The 21,048-nt window shown below is 41.7% G+C and overlaps 1 protein-coding gene across 15 annotated transcripts in view; it reads left to right on the top strand.

Moving 5' to 3' along the window:
- Positions 1-3,893: 3,893 nt before the first annotated feature.
- The window catches only part of LOC102425261 (putative serine/threonine-protein phosphatase 4 regulatory subunit 1-like), a 54,247-nt gene continuing 37,092 nt past the window's right edge, over positions 3,894-21,048 (top strand). For all 15 annotated transcript variants that reach the window (XR_002830876.1, XR_002830872.1, XR_002830871.1 and 12 more), the window contains exons 1-3: positions 3,894-4,023; positions 16,072-16,178; positions 17,428-17,570. Coding sequence is in view for 7 of the 15 variants with exons in the window: in XM_023759413.1 (XP_023615181.1) it covers positions 3,926-4,023; positions 16,072-16,178; positions 17,428-17,570 (348 nt within the window). In the remaining 8 variants the exon portion in view is untranslated. The remainder of the gene's footprint in view (positions 4,024-16,071; positions 16,179-17,427; positions 17,571-21,048) is intronic.

The following is a 21,048-nucleotide window of genomic DNA, read 5'->3' as shown; positions in this document are numbered from 1 at the left end:
TGGATGCTGCCCTGATCGCCCCTCGGGAGCAGGGAGGGGGTAGAGAAGCCCTTAGGGGTGATCGGGGCTGGTAGCTGCCGTTCGCACCCACTGATGGCACTGAGCAATTGGGACTGGTGCTGGGCGCTGGCAGTGGGTGCGAGCAGTGGCTCCAGCAGCGGGTGCAAGCGGGGCCAGTGCCGGCAGCAGGTGTGAGCGCTGGGCACAACTGTGGCGCATGGGAGCAAAGAATTTTTAGTAACCACCAGAGGCTTGCAGCGATGACAGCAACCAGTGCCCCACCTTGGTCTGGCGCCCCCACTCACCTGCTCCACCATTCCGCCGTGGCTGACATTCGCCATGTTCTGCAAGAGCCCCCTGGTAGTCAGCGCACGTCATAATGACTGGTTATTCGGTTGTTCCGCCGTTCGGTCTATTTGCATATTAGGGTTTTCTATAAATACTAGAGGCCCGGTGCACAAAAATTTGTGCACTTGGGGGGGGTCCCTCAGCCCGGCTTGTGCCCTCTCGCAGTCTGGGACCCCTCAGGGGATGACTACCTGCTGGTTTAGGCCCGCTCCCTCGGGGATTGGGCCTAAGCTGGCAATCAGACATCCCTCTGGCAGCCCGGGAGCCCTCGGGGGATGTCCACTTGCCAGCCGGGAGCAGGCCTAAGCTGCAGTCAGACATCCTTAGCGCTGCTGAGGAGGCGGGAGAGGCTCCCACCACCACCGCTATGCTGGCAGCTGTCAGCCTGGCTTGTGGCTGAGCAGAGCTCCCCCTGTGGGAGCGGACTGACCACCAGGGGGCAGCTCCTGCATTGAGCGTCTGCCCTCTGGTGGTCAGTGTGTGTCATAGTGACCAGTCATTCCCAGTCGTTCTGCTGTTAGGGTCAATTTGCATATTACCCTTTTATTATATAGGATAGAGGCCTGGTGCATGGGTGGGGGCCAGCTGGTTTGCCCTGAAGGGTGTCCCGGATCAGGGTGAGGGTCCCGCTCGGGTGCCTGGCCAGCCTGGGTGAGGGGCTGATGGCTGTTTGCAGCTGGTCACACCCCCTTCAGGGTGGGGGTCCCCACTGGGTTGCCTGGCCAGTCTGGGTGAGGAGCTGAGGGCCGTTTTCAGGCTGGCCAAGCACCCTGGTGACGGAAGCTCCCAGCCTCTCCTTTTTTTCTTTTTTCTTTTTATTCTGAGATTTATTTACCTTCTATAATTGAAACTTTGTAGCCTTGAATGGAGCTCAGAGCTGGCCAGGGTGGGCGGGAAGCTTGGCTTCCTCCATTGCCAGGGGCAACCCAAGCCTCCTGCTCTCTCCAGCTCCGTGGCCATGGCCAGCTGAAAGCAGGTATCTGAGGTTTATTTATCTTCTATAATTGAAACTTTGTTGCCTTGAGTGGAGCTCAGAGCCGGCCACGGCAGGCGGGAAGCTTGGCTTCCTCCATCACTGGAGCAACCAAGCCTCCTGCTCGCTCCAGCTCCGTGGTTGCCGGCTGCCATCTTGGTTGGGTTAATTTGCATATAGTCTCTCTGATTGGCTGGTGGGCGTGGCTTAAGGTGTAGTGAAGGTATGGTCAATTTGCATGTTTGTCTTTTATTAGATTAGATAGATAGATATACTAGAGGCCGAGTGCATGAAATTTGTGCATGGGTTGGGTCCCCAGGCCTGGCCGGTGATCGGGGCTGATTGGGGCCTTCCGGCTGCCAGCCGGGGCCTTCCTTCCCCTGGCTGCCGGCTGCTGGCCAGGGCCTTCCTTTGTTTTGCGCTGCCCCCTGATGGTCAGTGCACGCCATAGCCGGCAGTCGAACTCCAGGTTGCTCAAACTCCCAAGGTGACACTTTGCATATTAACCTTTTATTATATAGAATATTTTTTAAATCCTCACCCAAGGATATTTTTCCATTGATTTTTTATTTTATTTTAAGAGAGAGTGGAAGGTGAGGAGGAGAGACAGAGAGAGAGAAACATCGATGTGAGAGAGACACATGGATTGGTTGCCTCTTGCATGCACCCCGACCAGGGCCGGGGATTAAGCAAACTGAGGTACATGCCCTTGACCAGGAATTGAACCCAGGATCCTTCAGTCCTCAGGCTGATGCTCTGTCCACTGAGCCAAACTGGCTAGGACATTATGATATCTTATTTTTTGGTCCTACTGATTCTAGGCATAATTATTTGGTAATCTATTTCCGGTTTTTCTAATATTTGTAATCTTGAGGTGCAAATTCTCATTTATTGTGTCTGCTAACTCTTCCTCTTCTTGATGGTTTGGAACCATGGATAGTTTGAAAATTTTTATTGCCTATTTATCTTCAGCAGGATTGTTTCATGAAATTTCATGCTTATTGGATTGTTACAGTCTCTTTAGAACAGCTTCTTTGTTTTGCTTGCTAGGATGCTGACATTGGAGTAAATCTGGACAGTGACCTTCCCAGTAGCTCAGTGGGGCTCCTGCACTTTGCAGGTGGTGTAAGTCTGGACTCTACAGTCATAGGTCATGCAGGCCTGTAGGTTTTTTTTTGTTGTTGTTGTTTTAAATCCTCACCTGAGGATATTTTTTTTCATTGCTTTTTCAGAGAGAGTGGAAGGGAAGTTGGGGGAAGGGAGAGATAGAGAGAAACATCAATGGAAGAGACATATCAACTGGTTGCCTCCACACGCACCCCATGAAGAGCGAACCTGAAACATAGGTCCGTGCCCTTGACCAGGAATTGAATCCATGACCCTATGGTGTGTGGACCGACGCTCTAACCACTGAGAAACACCAGCCAGGGAAGGCTTGTGGTTTTGATTTTTCAAGAGTGACTACCCCTCCTCCCACTCCCGTCATAACTGAAGGCCCCTTTCCACAACTGTTTTCCCCACATGAACTCATTTTCCCAACATCCTGATGGGGTGAGGGTGAGGTTTTATAGCCAGCCTCCATAGGACAACATGGATGCGTGGAGAGGTTAAGTCACTTACTCTGGTCACACAGCTGGTAAGTAGTAGTTGGGGGTTCGATCCAATTCAGTGCCCCTGGGCTCAGCCACCCTACTCCACTGGATGGAAGGAGGTGCCTGTTCTTAGCTGGGGATGAAGGAAAGCCTAGGCTTGAGGAGGAAGAGTCTGTGTGACTAGTGCTCATTGTTGGCTAGAGGCAGTCAGAGGAGCTTGCAGACATCCACGTGGGGGTCTGGTTGGGTGTTGCCAAGCCAGGGGTGTGGGTCCCTGGGCATTGAGTTATAGAGTGGATGAAGCTGTATGACAGGCACTTTTAAGACAAGACAAGACATGGGCATGCTTTCTGTCAGATTCTTGCTTACGAGCTCAAACTTGTTTTTCTTTTGACAATTTTAAACCTGTTTGCACAGAACTCCATGGCCGTTTTCATAGGTGAGCTTCTTTGGTCACTTGCTTCCGAGTTCCCTGGTAGAGGGGTGCCCCATCCGCAAGGAGAGGTGACTAGGGCATTGGACCAATGGCACTAGAAGGGCATTTTGTTTTCTTTATGACTCTGGTCTCATCACCTTCTCCTGGATGATGAGCCCGCCCTTTGTTTTAGATCAGTGGTTCTCAACCTTCTGGCCCTTTAAATACAGTTCCTCATGTTGTCACCCAACCATAAAATTATTTTCATTGCTACTTCATAACTGTAATGTTGCTACTGTTATGAATCGTAATGTAAATATCTGATATGCAGGATGGTCTTAGGCGACCCCTGTGAAAGGGTCGTTCGACCGCCAAAGGGGTCGCGACCCACAGGTTGAGAACCGCTGTTTTAGATGATGGTCAACTTTGCAGTCCTCAGAGGCTTCAGCTGGAGAGGGCTGTGGAAGTGCACAGCAGGCTGCAAGGCCATGCCTCTGCCCAGGTGTGACTTGTCACCGTCGATGCACACTTAGGAGTGTATTTTTCCCCTCTTCTCCTTCAGATGGATTTGAAGACTATGGCCCAGACTGTGACAGCATGAGGGTGACAGCCTTCTTGGACATCCCAGGCCAGGATAACCTGCCCCCCCTCACTCGCCTGGAGAAGTATGCTTTCAGCGATAACGTCTTCGACCGGTAAGCTCCACCTGTCCTTCGCATGTTCACACCCTTGTTGTGTCTGGTTTAGGCTGACACTGGTGGTCACTTCTCTGTAACAGTTTTGTGGGGACTCATGGATCAGGTGGCCTACGGGCTGTCTCCAGGATGCTGGGGTTCATTTATATTAGGCTTTTCCATTATTCTCATTATTGTTTTACTGACCACCTGGTAAGTCAGGAAGGGGGTGTGGGTGAAATTTCATGGTGTTTAGATAATGAGGATTGTAACTGGGCTTCTCTCCCATGTGCAGTACCGGGAGAGGGAGAGTGCATGGGTGACTGTGACACACCCCTTGGAGTCTTGCTGGCTCATCCTATTGACTGCACCGTGCTTCAGGGACTTTGCTGCAGCTTGCCCTGCCCCATCTGATGTCACCCCTTGTGGTGCTGACTGGAATCTACTCCAGGCTCAGATTATGCCTCCTACTCTCAGCAGATGACCTTGACTCTTGTTTCACAAAGAAAGCAGAAACTTAGGCATGTCTTTCGATTTCCGTTCTGCCCCAATTTGTATCTGAAAGCATCCTTCCCTCCTGTCTCAGAGAGTGTCTCTCTTCTTGTCCACTCCCTCCATCAGATGTGCCTCTGTCTGTATCTTCCTTCCCACCCATTACACACACCCTTTCCTTCCCCTTACAGACCATTGCATGTCTCTTGTTCTGGACTCCTCTCCCTGCTGCCTGCCTTCGTGCCTTCCCCCGAGGACACCATTCTGAATCTGTAAAGACTGGATGCCACTCAGAGTCTCTTTTCTTACCTTCCATTCACTCTAACTTTAAAAAATTATATTCTATGTCTTTACATCTATTAAATCATCACAGGCTCGCAGCAATTGCTACTGAATGAGTCCAGTTATTATCCCAATTTTGCAGATCGGAAAATGATGGTACTCTGAACAGCGTCTTTTGATGAGCAATTCTTAATTTAAATGTAGTTCACGATCTATCCATTTTTTCTTTTATGGTTAGTGCTTTTCATGTCATGTATAAGAAACATTTGCCTCCCCCAAGGCCACCAAGATATTTTCTTATATTGCTTTTTCGAAGTTTTATTTGTTTTACCTTCCACATTCGGATTGATGGTCCACCTGGAATTGCTTTCTGTGTTTGTGTATAATGCGAGGTAGCAGTCCAGTTTCATTTCCGTTCATGTGGTATCCAGTGGACCCAGCGCCATTTATTGAAAATGCTATCTGTTATCTGAGCTCTGCATTGCCACCTTTGTCTTAAAGGTGTCAGGTAGAGTAAGTCCTTCCCCCTTGTTCTACACGCGTCTGGACTGGGGTTCGAACCCACCACCCAGGCATGTGCCCTGACTGGGAATCAAACCCATGACCTTTCCGTGCACGGGACAATGCTCCAGCCAACTGAGCCACACTGGCCAGGGCTAAGAGATTATTTTTAGACTTTTAGAAATAATTTCACACAGAAAAGTTTCAAGAATAGAAACAATTATGGTATATCTTTTACTCAGATTCATCAATTGTTAACATTTTGCCTCATTTGATTTTTCATTCTCTCTTTAGTTTTACTTTTTTTTGAGAGTAAGTTGTAGATACCATGTTGCCTTTCCTCTAAATACTTCATTGTGCATTTTTCTAAGAACAAGGACATTCACCGTTCACTTGTATAATCACAGTACAATGATAAAAATGAAGAAATTTAACTTTGACCCAATACTATTGTCTAATATAAAGATTTCAATCAAAATTTTCCAGTTGTCCTAATAGTGTCCTTTATATCAGATTTAAAAAATATTTTTTTTATTGATTTCAGAGAGGAAGGGAGGCGAGTGATAGAAACATCAATGATGAGAGGGAATTATTGACCAACTGCCTCCTGAACACCCCCTACTGGGGATTGAGCCCACAACCCAGGCATGTGCCCTGACCAGGAATCGAGCCATGACCTTCAGGTTCATAGATCAACACTCAACCACTGAGCCACACTGGTTGGGATATATATATCAGATTTTTTGTTTGGGTTTTAGGTCCAAAATCCAATCCAGCTGATGCTCTATCCACTGAGCCAAGCCGGCTAGGGCTATAGTCTTTCTTTAATTTTCTGTAAAACTTCTGTTATTGTGAAATATGACACAGAGATATTGGATAAAATATGCATGTAAAGTGTAAGGCATTTTTATGAAGCAAGTACCTATGTAGCCTTTACTCAAGTCATCCTAGAAGTCTGCCCCCGATTCCTGACCATCACTTCCTCCTGCCCAGCAGTACCCCACCATCTGACTTTTATCTTCATCACATCTTTAATTTTCTTTCACTTTTAGCACCTAAATATATACCTTCAGATAATATAATTTTATTTTATTGTTTCTGAACTTGACATATATGAAATCCTGTAGGATATGTTACTTTGTGGTTTTGCATGTAGTTTGAGTTGCTTCTTTTACAACAGTGTTCTGACATTTTTCCATCTACTGTTGTTTTCTCACTATTATGAACAGTTTTGTGTCTAGGTGCACATAGTAGGCATTTCTGTATACCCAGGAGAGAACTACTGTGGGATGAGCACCCTAACCTACTTTAGTGACAGTGCCAGTTTTCCAAAGTGGGTGCATCAGCTTATAGTCCTACCTTTGTCCAACAATTTATCTGCCAGTTGGTAATGTCAGCTTTAAAATTTTCAGCCAATCTGGCAGTGTGGTTGTGTATATATAACAATATCGCTTTGTGATTTTAATTTACGTTTTTCTTACTTAGAAGTTTGAACACCTTTTCATATGTTTGTTGGACTTCTATATTTCTTTATCTATCTTTTTTGTGAAGTGCCTGTTTAAATTTTTTGTTGGGGGTGGGGAGATAGATTGTCTGTCTTTTTCCTGTTGATTTGTACAGATTCTTTGTGTATTCTAGATTTCAAACCTTTGTCAGTTCTGTATGGTAACCATCTACCCTCACCCTGTAGCTTGAGTTTCAGCTCTCCTTGTGGTGTCCTTTTAGTGACCAGAGCTATTCATTTCCACGTAGTTACATTTATCCACATTTTCCTTGATCCTTAGCACATTTTGAAGCTTTTAAAAAATGTCTTCCTCCACCCCAATACCTTAAACATATTCTTTTATATTGCTCTAAAGACTTTAGTTTTTATTCTTTCACATTTAGGCCTATAATCTATCTGATTTTAATTTTGGTTCAGTGTGTGAAAGTGGTGTCCAGCTTCATTTCTGTAATTGTCACAATACCACTTATCAAAAATGCATTCTTTTCCCAGTGTTCTAGGGTGCCTCCCCTGTTATAATCCAGTACCTGTTTATGACAGTCTTAGTCTGGACTGACTCCTCTTCTAGTGGTCTGTCTCTCCTCAGCCAACACCATACCATCTTGATTACTTTAGATTTGTAGTAAGTCTTGATATTTGATTGAGCAAGACTTCCCACCTTGTTTTTCTTCTTTGATGTGACTTGTTATTTTTTAAAAAACATTTTTTTATTGATTTTAGAGAGGGAGGAAGACAGAGGGGGAAAGAGAGAAACATCAGTTTGTGAGAGAAACATTGATAGGCTGCCTCCTGCATGCCCTTGCTGGGGATTGAGCCTGAAACCCAACCATGTGCCCTGACTGGTAATCGAACCGGTAACCATTCAGTGCATGGAATGAGCCAATTGAGCCACACTGGCCCGGGCATGACTTGTTATTCTCGAGCATTTCCATATGTTTCAAAATAGGCCCATCAGATCCTCATAAAACAAAACAAAACATCTACTAGGATTTTGATTGGGTTTGCATAGAACCTGTAGGTCAATTTGGAGACAGCTGCCCTCTTAACAATATTTAGACTTCCAATCCATAAACATGTTATATTTTTCTATTTATGTAGGTTATTTTAAAACCCTAATAAAATGTGACCATTTTCTCTGTAGAAGTTTTGTGCATTTATGCTGGTGTATTGTAAAGGAAATCAGAGACATTATATCATTCTATCCAGTTAGACTTAAACCTAATTGCAGTGTTATTATCACACTCAGCCAAATTAGCAGTAATGCCAGCTAGTCCACCAGTCCACGTTCAGTTTTCCCTGGCTGTCTCAAACTGTCTTTTTATGGTTGGTTGGTTTGTATCATGATCCAAATAAGGTCCGCACATTTCATTAGGTCGATGTGTCTCTGAAGTCAGTTTTTGTTTTTTTTTTTTACAGTTTTCTTTTGATCTTAAATCTCTTTAAATCTCTAATTGGTTATCCCTCTCATCTTCTTCCTACATCATTTATTTATTGAAGGGGTCATTAGTCTTGTAGAGTTTTCCACAATTTGGATTTGGTGGTCATTATTCTCACAGTGTAATTTAACATGTCCCTTTGTTTTCTGTAAACTGAAAATTACATTTGGAGACTTGATTAGATTCTGCTTCAAATCTTGTTTTTCTTTATTTATTTAATTTTTTAATTTATATTTTTTCCTTTTTATTGAATTTACTAGGGTGACACTGGTTAACACAATTATACAGTGGTCAGGTGCACAATTCTACAACATATCATCTGTACACTGTATCGTATGTTCATCACCCCAAGTCACGTCTATATCCATACCCTCCTCCACTTTCCTCAGCTCCCCTCCCCCCAGCAATCACACCTCTGTTGTCTGTGTCCATGGCTTTTTCTCTTTTTTTTCTTTTTGTGCTCAATCCCTCCACCGCCTCCACACTGCCTCCCCTGCCCTTCGACAGCTGTCTACCTCCTCTCTATGAGTCTGTCTCTATTTTGCTTGTTAGTTCATTTTGTTCGTTAGATTCCACATATGAGTGAAATCCTATGGTACTTGTCTTTCTCTGACTGGTTTATTTCACTTAGCATAATGCTCTTCATCAAATTTTGTTTTTAAATACTACTTCATATGTTGTTTTATGTACTTATTACAGAACATCAGGAAACAACGTCTGGCTGCCCCACTTTTAGAGATGTTACTATTGAGCTGTGGGCACAGGTGTTGGATGCTTTCATTGTAGAATTCCTCACCAACCTTCCTCTAATGATGTTAGTGGTCTCAAATAATCACTGCTTAGGTCTGTTATTTCATTATGTGTTGGGAAGTGGTAATTTTCTTTCTATTGTCCATGATATCTGTAGTATGGCCCCATTTCCCAACCTGTTATTGGTTATTGTTGCCTTTCTTATTTTTCCCCCCTAGATAATTCTTATCAGAGGAATATTAACTTTATTAGTTATTTCATAGCATCAAGTTTTGGCTTTGATATTCTCTATTGTATACTTATTTTCTAGTTAAATAATTTCTGCTCTAATTTACATCATTTTTTTCCTTGGAGATTTTTTTTGGGCAATTTAATTGCTGTTCTTTTTTCTTCTTGTGAGGGATGCTTAACTTTTTATTTATTTTTTGCCTTTCTTTTGTAACACCTGAATTTTACATTGTAAGATTGCTATTAAATATAAGTACTTAAGTATTATATTATTTTCATCCTTAAGTTCTGATATGTCATATTTCATATCCTTTCAGTATAAAGTATTTTAAGTGCCCATAATGATTTTCCCTTTAACCAGTTAGTTATTTAGAAGTGTTGTTTAATTTCTAAATATTTGAGGGTTTTCCAGGTATTTTTCTGTTATTTGATTCTTAGTTTCTTTTTTTTTATTATTATCAGAGAACATACTTTGTATTATTTCTCTTTTTTAAAGTTGTTGCGGTTTTTTTTTAATCCTCACTTGAGGATATTTTTTCCCATTGATTTTTTTTTTTTAGGGAGAGTGGAGGAGAAGGCAAGAGGAGTGGGGGGAGAAAGAGAGAGAGAGAGAAACATTGATGTGAGAGAGACACATTAATTGGTTGCCTCCTGCACATGTCTTGATGGGGCTGAGAATCGAGCCTGCAACTGAGGTATGTGCCCTTGACTGGGAATCGAACCATGACCCTTTGGTCTGATGCTCTAACCACTGAGAAAAACTGGCCTGGGCAAATTTGTTGAAATTTATTTTATGGTTCCATATGCTCTAATTTGGTCAATGTTCCATGTGCACTTAGAAAGAATGTGAATTCCCATGGTTTTGGGTGGAATATCTTATAAAAATATCCATTAGATCAAGCTGTTTGAAAATTGTTCATGTCTTCCATCTTTTTATTTATGTTCTATGTTCTGTTAACTACTGAGAGGAATGTTGGAATCTGATATATCCATTGATTATGGATATATCTATTTTTCTTTCAATTCAAACAGTTTTTACTTTGTGTATTTTGAAACTTTGTTATTGAGTGCATACACATTGAGTATTGCTCTGTTTTCTTGAATAAATTGCTCTCTTTATCACTGTGTAATGTCCCTCTTTATCCCTGGTAATACTCCTTTTTCTGATTCTAATATATACATTCCAGCTTGGTTTAGTGTATGTATGGTGCATGTCTGTCCACTTATTTTTAACCTATCTATGCCTTATATTTAAAGTGTGATTATTGTAGTTGGCTGGGTATTGCTTTTAAAAAAATCCAATTTAACAATTTCTGCCTTTAGTTTGAATGTTTAGATCATTTACACTTGATGTTACTGTTGATATGGCTTGATTTAAATATGTCATCTTGCTATTTGTTTTCTATTTGTCTCACTGTATTCTTGCCGTTTTCCTCTTTTCCTACCTTTTTTAAGAAAAACAAATTTTCAAAAATATTTTCAGTTGATCTCCATGATTGGCTTATTAGTTATACCTCTTCTAAAAATATTATTGACTGTTCTAGGAATTATAATATACTTCTTTTTAAAATATATACATTTTTATTGATTTCAGAGAGAAAGGGAGAGGGAGAGATATAAACCTCAATGATGAGAGAGGATCATTGATTGGCTGCCTCCTGCATGCCCCACACTGGGGATCGAGCCTGCAACCAAGGCATGTTCCCTGACCAGGAATCGAACCATGACCTCCTGGTTCACAAGCTGATGTTCAACCACTGAGCCATGCCAGCTGGCTTATAATATACTTCTTTAACTTATCACAACATGTTCAGATAAAATTATACACTTTGCATATAGTGCAAGAAACAGTGTAAGAACCTTACAGCAGTATATTTTTACTTCCTCTCTCCATCTTTTCTGCTGTTGTTTTCCTGCATTTTACTTCTACACATGTCATAAACCCTACAATACTTTGTCCTATATTTGCTTTGGATAGTCAACCCTCTTTTAAAGCAATTAAAATGAGAAAAAATATTTTTTATCTTTGCCTTTATTTTTACCATTTTCATACTTTTTATTTCTTTTTGTAAAATGCCCATTTCCATCAAGTATCTTTTTGCCTCCAGAACTTTCTTTAACAGTTCTTATTAGTACAAGGCTGCTGCCAGTGAATTCTCACAGCTTGTTTGTCTGGAAAAGTCTTCATTTCACTTTCTTTTTTCTCTCTCTCTTTAATAGACTTTATTTTGTGAGCAATTTTAGGTTTATAGAAAAATTGAGCAGAAAGTACAGAGTTCCTGTATTCCTTAACTATCCAAGCATGTCTAAGCCTAACAGTAGACCTTCAGCATATTAACCACACTTACCTTTTCTTTGTTGTTAGTCCTCACCCGAGCATATTTTTCCATTGATTTTTAGAGAGAGACAGAAAGAGAAACATTGGTGTGAGGGAGACACATCGATTAGTTGTCTCCCACACGAGCCTGCAACCGAGGTATGTGCCCCTGACTGGAATCGAACCCAGACCCTTCAGTCCATGGGCCGATGCTCTATCCACTGAGCAAAACCAGTTGGGGATAACCACACTTATCTTAAAGTCCTTGTCTGAGGTGTTCAACATTTGGACCTCATGTCCTCACCCTTCCTTGTCTCTCTGGAAGCCCGACTCCTGCTCATCCTCAGTCTCGTCTTTCCAGCTCCCCTCCATGTTCTTCTCTGTCTTAAGGACCTTGTCACTGTTCATCACCCGTGGTGTTCTGATCTACTTATGGGCCACGACTGTGAGCTCCTTCAGGCAGGGCCTGGAACCTTCTTGTCTCTGTACCCCAAGCTTCTTGCCCTGAGTCTGGAGCCAGGTGGGCTGAACTCATGAATGTAACTGCATGAGTGGGTGAGGGGAAGAAGGGACAAAGACAGGAAGGCTTACTTGCACGGTTACATTTCCAGGGGACATTGCCATGTAAAGTTAAGCCATCCTTTTTCTTTATAGTTTAAAAAAAACCATGAAAATAATACTTGTTGAAACATTTTGCAATTTTAGGTGTTCAATAGTGAGAGTCCCCTCTCCTCACTAGTCTTAGGTAATGACTGGGAACAGTTCAGTGTGTATTCTTTTACATTTTTTTCTAAATGAGTGTGTGTATATATACACTGAGTGGCCAGATTATTATGACCACCTGACGTTTATAGGCAAATTTCGCTCTGAAGTTGCTAGAGGGCCAGACCATTATAAATAGGGAAGCAGGTTGTTTACCACGACAGTAGAAGTGATTTTTTTCTGAAGATATGGGTAAACAACGCGATTTAACAGCCTTTGAACGTGGGGTACACACACACACACACACACACACACACACACACACACACTGAGTGGACAGATTATTATGACCACCCCATCAGTACTTCCTTGGGCCACCTTTTGCCTTCAATACTGCGGTGATTCTTCTTGGCGTTGACTCCACGAGATGTTGAAAGGTGATGCGAGGAATCTGACACCATGCCTGATGAATAGCACTGTCCAGTTCTGTGAGATTTGATGGCTGTGGAACCAGCTGTCTGATGGCTCTTTTAACTTCGTCCCACAAATGCTCAATTGGATTGAGATCTGGTGATCGTGGGGGCCACCTAAGCAAGGTAAAGTCTCCCTCATGTTCTTGAAACCACTCCTGCACAATACGAGCACTGTGGCATGGCACATTGTCTTGTTGGAAGAAGCCATCTCCATTGGGATACGCCATCAACATGATAGGATGAACCTGATCAGCAACGATACTTAGGTATGTTGTGCTATTCAGACGTTGTTCCACATGAATTAAAGGGCCCATATCATGCCAAGAAAATATGCCCCAAACCATAACACTGCCCCCACCAGCATGAAGGGTTGTACTCATGCATGTGGGGTGCATGATTTCATGCTGTTTCCGCCAAATTCGCACTCTGCCATCTGCATGATGCAACTGGAAACGTGATTCATCGGACCACATGACTTTTTTCCAATGCTCGACTGTTCAATCCTTGTGTTCCTGTGCGAATTGGAGACGTTTTATCTTGGTAACTGCAGACAGCAAAGGTGTTCGAACAGGCCTTCGGCTTCCATATCCCATACGATGCAGTGTACAGCTAATTTGCCTACGTCAGGTGGTCATAATAATCTGGTCACTCAGTGTGTATATATATGTATATATGTATATATATGTGTATATATGTCTTTGTGTACATGTTTTGCACATATTATGTACATAAATATAATTTGTGTTAAGAAATGGACTTACACCATATGTAAAATCCTTACCTTGCCTTTTCATTTATTGTATCCTGGCATCTCTTTTACTCAGTGCATATCCACGGCACCTTTAAAAATGGTTGTATAGCCCAGTTGGAGTGCCTCAGTTGGTTGAGCATCGTCCTGTGCACTGAAAGGTTGCTGGTTCGATTCCCTGTCAGAGCACATGCCTGGATTGTGGGCTTGATCCCCCAGTCGGGGCATGTGTGTGAGGCAACTGATTCTCTCACATCGATGTTTCTCTCCCTCACTTCCTCTCTCTATGCATGTCCTCAGGTGAGAATTTAAAATAATAATAAAAATAAATAAAATGGTTGTATAGTATGTCAACCATAGATATATCATAATTCATTTAAGCTTCCTTCTTTTGATAGACATTTTGATTGCAATTCTTTGCTTATATTGTAATACTGATGGCTGACACCCTCGAGGGCTTATCATGTGCTTAGTACCATGCTATGAGCTTCCCACGCATAATCTCATTTACTCTTCATGACACTTTTCTGAGGCATGTAAGGTTGTCCCTCTCTTCTCATCTGATTAGCATTGCTGACAGGGGAAGTATTGAGGCTGATGCTTCTGGACTCTGCTCCTCTACTCTGACCTCTCCAGGTCATGGCAACATAAAGAAGCCAGATTTTCCAAAGCTTTGGTGCCCAAAGCAACAATTGCTTTGTGTCTTTAGCTCCCTCCCATCTGTAGTCACTGTGGTAGATTTGTCCCTGTTCAGGGCTCTCCCTCACTCTTTCCTTGCTTCCTTAAGAGGGCAGGTCCCCTGTGACCACTTGAGGCTGGATGCAGATCTGTCTATCTGTGCTATGGCCCTAGAAGCAGATTGGGGATCTTGGTTGCTTGATTTCCCAGGGGAGGCTGACATGAATGTGGTCCAGTGAAATGTAATCAGGGACTTTATAGTGTCTGTTTCGACTTTCCCAAACCTCCTGGCTGCCAGATCTCGACCTTTCATCCCAGGGGTGGTATAAGTCTCTCTACGGACAGGCTGGAGTTGATGGATTTCTTCCTTGTAGTATGTGGGCCAAGACTGCCTCTTTGAATTCCACATTTCTAGCCTTTTCCTAAAAATCAAGGTGGCTTTTCACCTTTAGCTAGTTCTCCAGATGAACAACCAGAAGTGATGTTTGTTGATCCTGGATTGTCAGGTAGCCAGAGGACAGAGATAGGCAAGCAGGGGCCTCTTTCCATTTGCCAGTCCCTCTTCTCGCTCACCGAGTCCTCCAGGTCACTGTAAGCCACTGCTGATTGCACTGAATGTCCCTTCCTCCATGTCTTTATATAAAACAGCTTTATTGAGGCATATTTTTCATGCAATAAAATTCACCCACTTAAAGCGTCCAGTGAGACGAGTTTGGGTAAATGTACACAGTCATGCAGCCATCACCGTGGTCAAGTTTGAACATTTCCATCACCCTCTTTTTCCCCTCTTTGTGGTCAGCCCCTCCCTCCCTCACCACAATTGGCCCAGGCAACCACTGACTTGTTTCTGGATGCTAAGGTTTTTAGAATTTCATATATATGAAATCATGTGGTATGTAGTCTTTTCTGTATGGCTGCTTTTTCTTAGCAAAATGCATTTGTTATTTGTGCTTTTGGTTACCAGCAGTTCATACCTTTTTATTGCTGAGTTATATTCCATTGTGTGGATAGCCCTTGTTGACAAGCATTGGAGCTTTCCATTGTGTGGCTATTACAAAAAAACGCTAATATGGACATTTGTGTACAAGTTTTTGTGTGGACGCACCTTTTCATTTCATTGGGTAAATAAATACCCAGGAGAGAATTGTTGGGTTGAATAATAAATGTATGTTTGACTTTTTGAGGAACTCTCAAATTGTTTTCCAGATCATATGTGCTGTTTTGCATTCTCTCTGACGATGTCAGTGTGTTCCTGTTGCTTTATATCTTTATATCTAGTACCAGCACCAGGTACTCTCACAATTTGAGTTCTTGTAATGGGTGTAGTGTTACCTCATTGTGGCTTTTTTTTGTCTTTGTGTTTTGTTATGTATTTAACCTTAATTTTGAAGTATTTTCAGATTTTCAGAAGATCTGCAGGATAGTGCAGAGAGTTTCCGTGTAGCTTTTGCCCGGCGCCCTCTAATGTGTTGGTTCTCAACCAGCGGTGATTTTGCTCCACTGCCCTGCAGACATTTTTGGTTGTCACATCATGGGGTGAGGATGCTGCTGGCACCTAGTGGGTAGAGAGCATTTCAGACTGAGGTGGCCATCAATGTCTCTTTGGGCTTTTCCTTCTGCATTTATTGGTCACTTAATCCCCTCCGATGTCATGGGGCCTGTCTCCCAAGTCTGTCTAGGTCTGAAGAATCAGTCAGAAAAGGAGTAGAGGGTTTCCCTTGTCCCAAGTGGACAGTTTGGACCTCCAGTGACTGCCAGATTAGAAGACACGGTCCCGTCCCTGTAGGCTATTGACCCACATCGGAATGATCATATTTGGACGTTCCTGGACACTTCCTCCCCTCCGGATGGAGGTCACAGACTTTCCTTTGCTCTCTGGTTGTATGATCTGCCGGTAGCCCGCACCCTAGCAGTCAGTGTTGTCCATGTAACTGTTGTATCATTTCTCGTCTCTACAGTCAGATTATTGCCAGAGGGCTACTTGATATCTTCAGGGACTTCGGTAATGATGAAGAAGACTTCTTAACGGTCATGGCAATTGTGGTCAGATTGTCAGAAGATGCAGGTTTGTACAAGGAGTATATACTTTTACGTTTTACTTGCTCATTTCCAAGAAATTGTTTATAACCAATGATAGCTGACATAAAAAAAAACCCTGTTTATTAATCAATAAATTTAAAGCAATGTCTACCCATGAATGGATTTTGTCATGAAGAATGGGTGTCTTGTTTGGCATTAGATGATCCTTATTTTCAGAAAATGAGAATGACTAACGGCTATGAATGCTCTTTGCCCTGGCAGTTAGGCCTTTTGTATTTCACGAGTTCTGCCAGACTATTGGTTGCTAAGAAATAGCCAATCAAAAGAAGGATTACAACAATCCAGTCATTACTCTCCCTCACCTCTGATCTTTGTAGACTAATCTTGATTTTTCTTTCTCTTTCTACCTCCACGATTGCTATTGTGGAAGAAAAGCACACTGCTGTATGGTAGACACTGAGATATAACCCTCGCCTCGAACAGATAAGTCAGATGACTGAGTAGTGGGTTTACCAGTACTGACAACTAAACCCCCCATTTATAATGACTGGTGAACAGCTTCAGAAAGTTTTAGAAATCTTAGATTTGCTTTAGGTTTTGATCATTTTAACTGAAAATGGCAAAATAAGCCTTCCATATAGTTCCCATATTAGTTTAAAATATTCATAAGACTATGACACAATGTTTTTAAAAAGGCCCAAGTGGATGTTTTGAGTCGTTAAATGGATTCTCTTTATAAATGAGTCACCATTTACAGCACTGAAGCAATTATATATTTGTGTTAAATTTAATGTGGTATATTGGCGCTCAAGCTGCTCTTTTGTTTAATGCTTTGCCTTAGAAATAATTGGGATGCGTGGATTGTGGGGGAGTGCATTTATGAAAGAATTATTTATAATGTATACATTCTGGCTGGAATTTAAATAAGCACAACCCATAGGTCTGGCATATATGCCATTAGTTGTAATGGCTTTTGGACGCTGGCCCAGGATGCAGACTTCTTGCACCCTCCTCGATTTATATATGGCTTGTTATAATAGAGTTGTCATTCTCTCTTCTTTTTATGTTTTTATATTGCCATATAGCTTATTAGCTTTTTAAGCCTGTCTGTAGCATAAATACTCTGAATGGGAAATGATCTTTAAACTGCATTTGTCTAATTTTTTTGATAAAGTATTTTAGTAAGAAAAGCTAGAAACTATCAGTATGTACTAAATAAGATGCTTGGTGTAGTCTTATATAATTCTTTTCTTTGTTGTTTTTTATTGCTGCAGAGCCCACAGTGCGGACTGAGCTGATGGAACAGATTCCTCCTATTGCCATTTTTTTACAAGAAAACAGGTCAAATTTTTCAAAGGTGTTCTCCGAATATCTCATACCTATTGTAGTGCGGTACCTCACCGATCGAAACAATCAGGTATGAAAAATTGTAACCTTAAGATCTCGATAGCAAATTCTCTTTAGTCTTACTTAACTGATCTTCGTCATTCAGAAAACAGCTTCTTAGAGTTAGGTGATTTGGGCACAAAAGATCTGTTTGTGCCCTGTCCCTCTAATCACCTAGGAAGGTAGACGACACCTGTTATTATTATTATGAGATGCTTCTTTTATTTTTTTTACTTTTTATTATGGAAATTTCCAAACACACATATCAGTAGAGAGAATATTAAAATGAATGCTCCTGTACTGTTCCCCAGCTTCACTATCATTAGCATTTGACCAGTCTTTTTTCATTTCGCTTACCAACATAAATCCAACCCAGATAAAAGCAGTTCCCAGACACTGTATCATTTCAGCTATGAATGCTTTAGTATTACACTCTGAGAAATATAGACACTTTAGAAACATAATGACAGTGCCATTATCACAAGTGTAAAAATTATCAGTAGTTTCTTAATATCATCTGTTATCTAGTCATTGTTCAAATTTCCCCAGTTTTCTCATAAATCTGGTTTTGCAGATAGACTGTTCAAATCAGACGACACACAAGTTCATACTTGGATTTGGTTGACATGTCTTTAAATCTCTTTTAATTTATAAAGGTCTCCCTCCCTATTTCCCTCTGCTATTTGTTTGTTGAAGAAACTGGGCCATTAGTCCTGTCAGATTTCCCGCACTTGGGATCTGGCTGATCTTGTCCCCATCGTGTTGTTCGAGATGTTCCTCCATTCTCAGTATTTCCCACACTGTAGGCAATTTAGAGGCTCTGTCAGACTTCTTTATCGTACAGTGAGCATATGTTCTGGATGCTGCTGTGTTTTCCTCCAGCATCAAGTCAGGGAGCAGAGAGCTGTGTAGTCGCTGGGTGCAGGTGTTGTCAGCCTTCCCTGTTCATTATGAAATCCCCATCAACCAGGAGCAGCCATGGGTGATCATTGCCACATCCAGGATTTCATTAGAGGCTGTAAACTTGTGATGCTCAAATCCCATCATTTCTTCTTCATTTCATAGCTGGGTTTCTTCTATAAAGAATTTCTCCCTCAGCTATTTGGTAACCCTGAAAATCAGTTTGTCCAGGGAAGACAGTATAAATGCTTTATTTCCCCTTTATTTATCAGTTTCTAGAATAATTAGTTGGTGTCCTAATAATCTACAAAGGTTACCAATTAGGTTTTAAAAATTTGTTTGAGTATTGTTATGAACCTGTGAATTTTAGCATATTAGATGTTTCCATCCATTGCAGCCATCCTTTTTGATGACCAAATTATCCTAGCTTTTTAAAAAAATAATATGTTTTCATTGATTTTAGAGAGGGAGAGGGGGAGAGAGATAGAAACATCAATGATAAGAAAGAATCATTGATTGGTTGCCTCCTGCACGCCCCACACTGGTGATCAAGCCAGGCATGCTCCCTGACTGGGAATTGAACCATGACCTCCTGGTTCATAGGTTGACACTAAACCACTGAGCCATGCCAGCCAGACAAATTATCCTAAGTTTGATCAGGGGGAGCTCTGTAAGTTAGCCCCTGAATCTTCTTGACGTGACCCGGTAGACTTGGATAGCTCACTTTTACCTGCAACTGGCCATTTCTCCAAGATGCCCTGGTTCCTTTAAGAGGGAAATGATAAATCCCATTTACCATAGCAACAAAAAAATTAAGATACCTAGGAATAAACTTAATTAAGGAGGTAAAAGACCTGTACTCAGAAAACTATAAGATGTTGGAAAAAAGAGATAGAGGAGGACATAAACAAATGGAAGAATATACTGTGTTCACGGATTAGTAGAATCAACACAATTAAAATGTCCATACTACCCAAAGCAATCTATAGATTCAATGCAATCACCATTAAAATACCAACGGCATATTTCACAGACCTAGAATAAACTCTCCAAAAATTCATCTGGAATAAAAAAAGACCCCAAATAGCCACAGCAATCCTGAGAAAGAAGAACAAAGTTGGAGGGGTCACAATACCAGATACCAAGCTATATTACAAAGTCACTGTTCTCAAAACTGCCTGGTACTGGCACAAGAACAGACATACAGACCAATGGAACAGAACAGAGAACCCAGAAATCGACTCAAGCCATTATGCTCAATTAATATTTGACAAAGGAGGCAAGAGCATACAATGGAGTCAAGACAGTCTCTTCAGTAAATGGTGTTGGGAAAATTGGACAGATGCATGCAAAAAAAATGAAACTAGACCACCAACTTACACCATACACAAGAATAAACTCAAAATGGATAAAGGACTTAAACATAAGACAGGAAACCATAAAAATCTTAGAGGAATCCATAGGCAGCAAAATATCAGACATATGTCATAGCAATATCTTTACCGATATAGCTGCTAGGACAATGGAAACTTAGGACAAAATAAACAAATTTTACATCAAAATAAAAAGCTTCTGCACAGCAAAAGGAAACCAACAAAATGACAAGAAAGCCCACTGCATGGGAGAACATATTTACCAATATTATCTCTGATAAGGGTTTAATCTCCAAAATTTACAGGGAACTCATACAACTTAACAAAAGGAAGATAAACAATCCTATCAGAAAATGGGCAAAGGACCTAAATAGACACTTTTCAAAAGAGGACATACAGAAGGCCAAGAGACATATGAAAGCATGCTCAAAGTCACTAATAATCTGGAAGATGCAAATCAAAAGGGCAATAGGGTATTATCTCACACCTGTCAGAATGACTATCATTAACAAATCAACAAACGACAAGTGCTGGAGAGGATGTAGAGAAAAAGGAACCCTCGTGCACTGCTGGTGGGAATGCAGACTGATGCAGCCTCTGTGGAAAACAGTATGGAGTTTCCTCAAAAAATTAAAAATGGAACTCCCATTTGACCCTGTGATCCCACTTCTAGGAATATATCCCAAGAAATCAGAAAGGATATATGCATCCCTATGTTCACAGCAGCACAATTTACAAAAGCTAAGATTTGGAAACAGCCTAAGTGCTCATCAGCACGTGAGTGGATTAAAAAACAGTGGTACATCTGCCCAATAGAATACTACGCTGCTGTAAAAAAGAAGGAATTCTTACCATTTGCAACAGCATGGATGGACCTGGAGAGCATTATGCTAAGCGAAATAAGCCAGTCAGAGAAAGACAAATATCACATGATCTCACTCATTTGTGGAATATAATGGACAACATAAACTGATGAACAAAAATAGAGCCAGAGTCATAGAAGCATCGAACAGACTGTCCAACCTAAGAGGGAAGACAGGAGATGGGGCGGGGCGGGGGGGGCGGGGGGGGGCAGGGAGTAATTCTAGTTTCACAAAACTAGAATTCTAACTATATATATAGTTAGAATTCTAGTTTTGTGAAACTCTTATAAAAGTACTATACCCCCCCCCCCCCCAAAAAAAAAGAGGGATATGATAATAGGAAGCCAGAGTATGGATACTGGGATGCTCATTG

Source organism: Myotis lucifugus, unplaced genomic scaffold, assembly GCF_000147115.1.
Source record: "Myotis lucifugus unplaced genomic scaffold, Myoluc2.0 scaffold_155, whole genome shotgun sequence".
Lineage (NCBI taxonomy): Eukaryota > Metazoa > Chordata > Mammalia > Chiroptera > Vespertilionidae > Myotis > Myotis lucifugus.
This window is presented reverse-complemented; position numbering and strand designations above follow the sequence as displayed.